A 4,540-nucleotide genomic window follows, 5' to 3' on the forward strand; every position below is an offset into this window, starting at 1 on the left:
TTTTTTTTTTTGCATTTTTGGTCAAATAAATGCAGCCTTCATGAGCAGAAGAGACTTCTTTAAAACACATTACAAATCTTACTGATCCCAAACTTGAACAGCAGAAAAGTGCTCTATAATTTGATGTATTATTATTATTATAATTAACATAATTACTATTATAGTATGTGTTTTTGGCTCTAGCAGAGTAGGGAACAGTGATAATATCACATGATAATACCATGGTATTCTGATATATGCATGTAATTATATTCATATACCTCCGTATCATATCAGAATACCATGGAATACATGTCAGAAAGCAGCATGGTACGTTTAATTAGTAATAAACCTGATTCATAATCCATATGAACTAAGAAGTCGTTAATATTTTTCCGTTTTTAGCATGTTTTACCTCCCCCTTTTCCAGCCAGTCTGGACTGTATTTGAGTTTCCCCTTCGGAGAGCTTTTCAGAGCTTCTAAAGTTTCCCATCGTAGATTTTCAGACGGCATTAAAGCGTTTTTACCCCACACCGATTTACTTGATTTGTTATTGAAACTAACTGCAGACACCGGAATAGATAAACAAACTTCCACTTCCGCCTCACCGTGACTACAAAATAAAAGTCTGGATGACAAAATAAATACGCGTATCGATAATTCTTATACTTTAATATATAATACAGACGCGTACATAGAATGTGAACACGATTACATTATAATTAAAAATATATATATGTAATTTAAGGCAAATATTAATTTATTTGACATTGTCAGTAGATGGTAGTGGAGAGACAGAGAAGAGCACGCAGTATGGCAGGGTCACACTCACACTGGAGGGTCAGTCTAAGATCATTATATCGGTATTTTCCATTAAATGTTGATTAAGTAACTCGTTGCGGTTGCATTGTAAATATAGTGCGATATCACGTAGTGAAGTGAACCTCACTCGCACAGTCAGGCCTAGATATATGTTTGTGTACTCAGGATTGTCAACTGAAACGAACACTTACATAAATACTGTGTTATTACTTTGGTAAAACCATAGTATTTTTCATAAATGTTGTATATTTACAAAAAGGTAACGTACTGAGGTAATACTATGGTACAGTGATAGGACGTTTTGTAAGTGTAATCTTTCAGTACTACAGTATACATCAAAATATCAGATCATACATGTTTGTTTCTTCATCAGGTTTGGAGAAATGGGTCCTCTGCAGTGAATGGGTGCCGTCAGAATGAGAGTCCAAACAGCTGATAAACACATCACAATAATCCACACCACTCCAGTCCATCAGTTAACATCTGGAGAAGACGAAAGCTGTGTGTTTTGTAACTTTAAACCATTGCTTCTGGCCAAAATATGAGTCTGTAATTCATAATAACGCTTCCTCCAGTGAAAAAGTCCATCTCCTGTTGTCTCTCACATCAAAATCCACTCACATATTTGTTTCATATCTGTTTTGGCTTGTAAACGGTGCTTGATCTGTGCAGATTTCTCTCCTGATTCAGACCAGATGACTTTTTCACTGGAGGAAGCGTTATTATGGATAGAGGACTTGTATTTTAGCCGGAGCAATGGTTTAAAGTTGCAAAACATCTTATTGATGGATTTATTTCTTACAAACACACAGCTTTTGACTTCACAAGACATTAACTGATGGACTGGAGTGGTGTGGATTACTTGTGGATTATTGTGATGTTTTTATCAGCTGTTTGGACTCGCATTCTGACGGCACCCATTCACTGCAGAGCATCCATTGCTGAGACACTGATGCAATGCTACATTTCCCATGAACAAACAAACTCATCTACATCTTGCATGGCCTGAACGGGAGCTATTTTTGGATGAACTGTTCCTTTAAAGGATATATTTTTCATTTTGTCCACAGCCACCACGTTCATGCGACGTCTACTGGAGTGAATTCAAGCACTGCAAGAGTTTATTTAACAGATTCCATGAATACTACTCCTATGGCAGAGCACCGGACTGCCAGCAGTGGAAAGAAGACTTTTACACCTGCAAAGAGTGGGAGAAAAACCACAGCACACAGGCCAAGGTGAGCCCAGACCAATGTAGGACCGTATGTCGCTTCTAGGTTTAGGTTACTTTCTTTCCTTCTACTCATCCTCCATCCCATATGCACCATTAGGAATCCCTCCAGGAGAGCGAGAGGAAGCGGGTCGCTGAGCAGAGGAAGTTCACTCCGGTCTGGGAGCTTCGGCAGACGCCTCCGGCTGATTGGCACCTGCCTCTCAACCAGGGCAAACCACAGGACTCATAAAGTCGTAAAGGACTATTTATGACGCAAGAAAGTACTCGAGTTGCATGAACTTCTCACACTACCTCTCCTGGACTGATGCACTTCTGTTCTGTTGCAGATCTGATTTGCTCAGTGCAAAAAGCAGCTTAAAATCTTGATCAAGTTAGTGCAGAACCTAAATAGGGAATTAATAAAGTCAACGTTGAAGTATAAGCATTTCATGAGAAAGTCAATATATCACACAAATAAGAAAGGGATATTATCCTACTTCTGTTTATTTTCCATTTAAAATATATCGCAAAGCCACTTTTGATGTTATTCGAAAGGTGTTTTAATTCCATACACGCGTTTATTTATTTATTTAGTCATTTAGCAGACGCTTTTATCCAAAGCGACTTACAAATGAGGACCATAAAAGCAGTCAAAACTAACAAAAGAGCAACAATATATAAGTGCAAATGACAAGTCTCGGTTAGCCTAACGCAGTACACGTAGCAAGGTGTATATATATATATATATATATACATACATATATAATACATATATACATATACACACATACACACACATACATACAAACAAACATGGTTATGAATGAAAACATGCAATTTTACAAGAGTTTGGCTTTTATTGTTTCACTCGAGACCTTATTTATTGTGCTACAGAAATCAGAAGTGATAGTAAATAGATAATCATGAATTTATTTGTAATTATGCGTCTGTATTCCTCCCACCGTGACACTGACCACCTAAAAGTCATTGAAATCACCGGCCTGGAGCTAGAAACCATAAGAAAGGTATGAATAAGGAAACAAATGATTTAAAGACCACACCAAGAATTGCAAAAAATTATATATATTTTTTGTATTTCAGATACACAACCTCTCTCTCGAGTTGCGTTGACAAATATTCATTTGCAACATGATTTAATGAAACCGATGACGAACAACGATTCGCAACACAGTAATAGATTCAATTGGCTTCATTCTTCTCACAGTGCATTTCTCTGATGTTTTTGACAGCTGCTCTTCATCTTCATCATCAGACCAGAAAACACTTTTATTCCATTCTCAGGCTCACCTCACTGTGTGTATACTCGTGTAATGTTGTTGTATTTGCCCTCTGGAGCCTCATAGTTTGTAATGGGAGGCGTGTAACGGGGCCCCTCGTGCTGGAAAGGGAACAAGTCCATATCTGGGCTGACCGCTGCTTTATAAAGCTCTTCGGACTCCAGCTTCAGCTCGTCCAGCGCTTGTCTCTGGGCCTCCAGAGCCTCCTTGATGGTGTCCATCTCCGTCTGGTGCTGGCTGTACTTGTATCTGGACCATTCCTTCAGCAGAAGGGCTCTGTGCTCGCTCTCCTCAAAAGAGAGTTTAGGAGCATCACGGATCCTGGAGAGTACATTAGAGTCAATTTAGTTCGAATAACCTAATCGCAATAAAAAGAGGTTCCGGCCTTGTTTATTTTTTCCCCCTTCTTTGTACCATGTAAAACATTTTCTTAAAATCAATTAAAGTTAACAATACAAGCAGTTTGTTCAATATTTTTGGTGTGTTGTACACTACTAGACAACATTTTGAATAATTTTTAAATGTTTTTGAAAGAAGTTTCTTCTGCTCACCAAGGCTGCATTAATTTGCACAAAAATACAGTAAAAATTTGAAATATTATTAGAATTTAAAAGGACTTTTCTATTTGAATATATAGTAAAATGTAATTTATTTCTGTGATCAAAGCTGTATTTTCAGCATCATTACTCCAGTCTTCAGTGTCACATGATCTTCAGAAATCATTCTAATATGCCGATTTGCTGCTTAATTATTATTAGTGTTCAATTAATAGTAAAGGTAATTCTGTTGAAAATGTTTTTGCTGCATAACATTTTTCATGATACTTTGATGGGGTTTTCTTCCAAAATTATTTGAATCAGACAAAATACAGATAAATGACATTTTAATATACATATTCAAATTGAAAACAGTTATTTTAAAGTGTACAAATTTTTACACTATTACTTTTACAACTGTTTTCAACATTGATAATAATCAGAAATGTTTCTTGAGCAGCAAATCAGCATATTAGAGTGATTTCTGAAGATCATGTGACACTGAAGACTGGAGTAATGATGCTGAAAATACAGCTTTGATCACAGACATAAATTATATTTTAAAGTATATTAAAATAGAACACTGTTATTTTAAACTGTAATAATATTTCACAATTTTACTGTTTTTTCTGTATTTTTTATCAAATAAATGCAGGCTTGATGAGCAGAAGAGACTTCTTTATAAAACATA

The 4,540-nt window shown here is 36.3% G+C and overlaps 3 protein-coding genes across 4 annotated transcripts in view; 1 reads left to right on the forward strand and 2 right to left on the reverse strand.

The window, feature by feature from the left end:
- Window positions 1–576, reverse strand: part of gle1 (GLE1 RNA export mediator) — a 16,562-nt gene extending 15,986 nt beyond the window's left edge. The window contains exon 1 of the mRNA XM_016501004.1: window positions 395–576. Within this exon, the coding sequence (XP_016356490.1) occupies window positions 395–493 (99 nt within the window). The 5' untranslated portion in view covers window positions 494–576. The remainder of the gene's footprint in view (window positions 1–394) is intronic.
- Window positions 577–619: 43 nt separating this feature from the next.
- Window positions 620–2,611, forward strand: LOC107699642 (UPF0545 protein C22orf39 homolog). Its single transcript, XM_016500961.1, has 3 exons — window positions 620–820; window positions 1,873–2,040; window positions 2,134–2,611. The coding sequence occupies exons 1-3, from the start codon at window positions 761–763 to the stop codon at window positions 2,263–2,265; spliced, it is 360 nt and encodes a 119-aa protein (XP_016356447.1). The 5' UTR covers window positions 620–760; the 3' UTR covers window positions 2,266–2,611.
- Window positions 2,612–2,838: 227 nt separating this feature from the next.
- The window catches only part of LOC107699643 (39S ribosomal protein L40, mitochondrial-like), a 4,429-nt gene continuing 2,727 nt past the window's right edge, over window positions 2,839–4,540 (reverse strand). Inside the window, exons 4-5 of one of the 2 annotated variants that reach the window (XM_016500962.1) lie at window positions 3,324–3,634; window positions 2,839–3,022 (exon numbers count right to left, since the gene is read on the reverse strand). In XM_016500962.1, the coding sequence (XP_016356448.1) occupies window positions 3,325–3,634 (310 nt within the window). In that variant the 3' untranslated portion in view covers window positions 2,839–3,022; window position 3,324. Of the gene's footprint in view, window positions 3,635–4,540 lie in introns of both variants that reach the window. The other variant, XM_016500963.1, reaches the window with a different exon arrangement.

The sequence above is a fragment of the Sinocyclocheilus anshuiensis genome, unplaced genomic scaffold (assembly GCF_001515605.1).
Source record: "Sinocyclocheilus anshuiensis isolate Anshui unplaced genomic scaffold, SAMN03320099.WGS_v1.1 scaffold714, whole genome shotgun sequence".
Lineage (NCBI taxonomy): Eukaryota > Metazoa > Chordata > Actinopteri > Cypriniformes > Cyprinidae > Sinocyclocheilus > Sinocyclocheilus anshuiensis.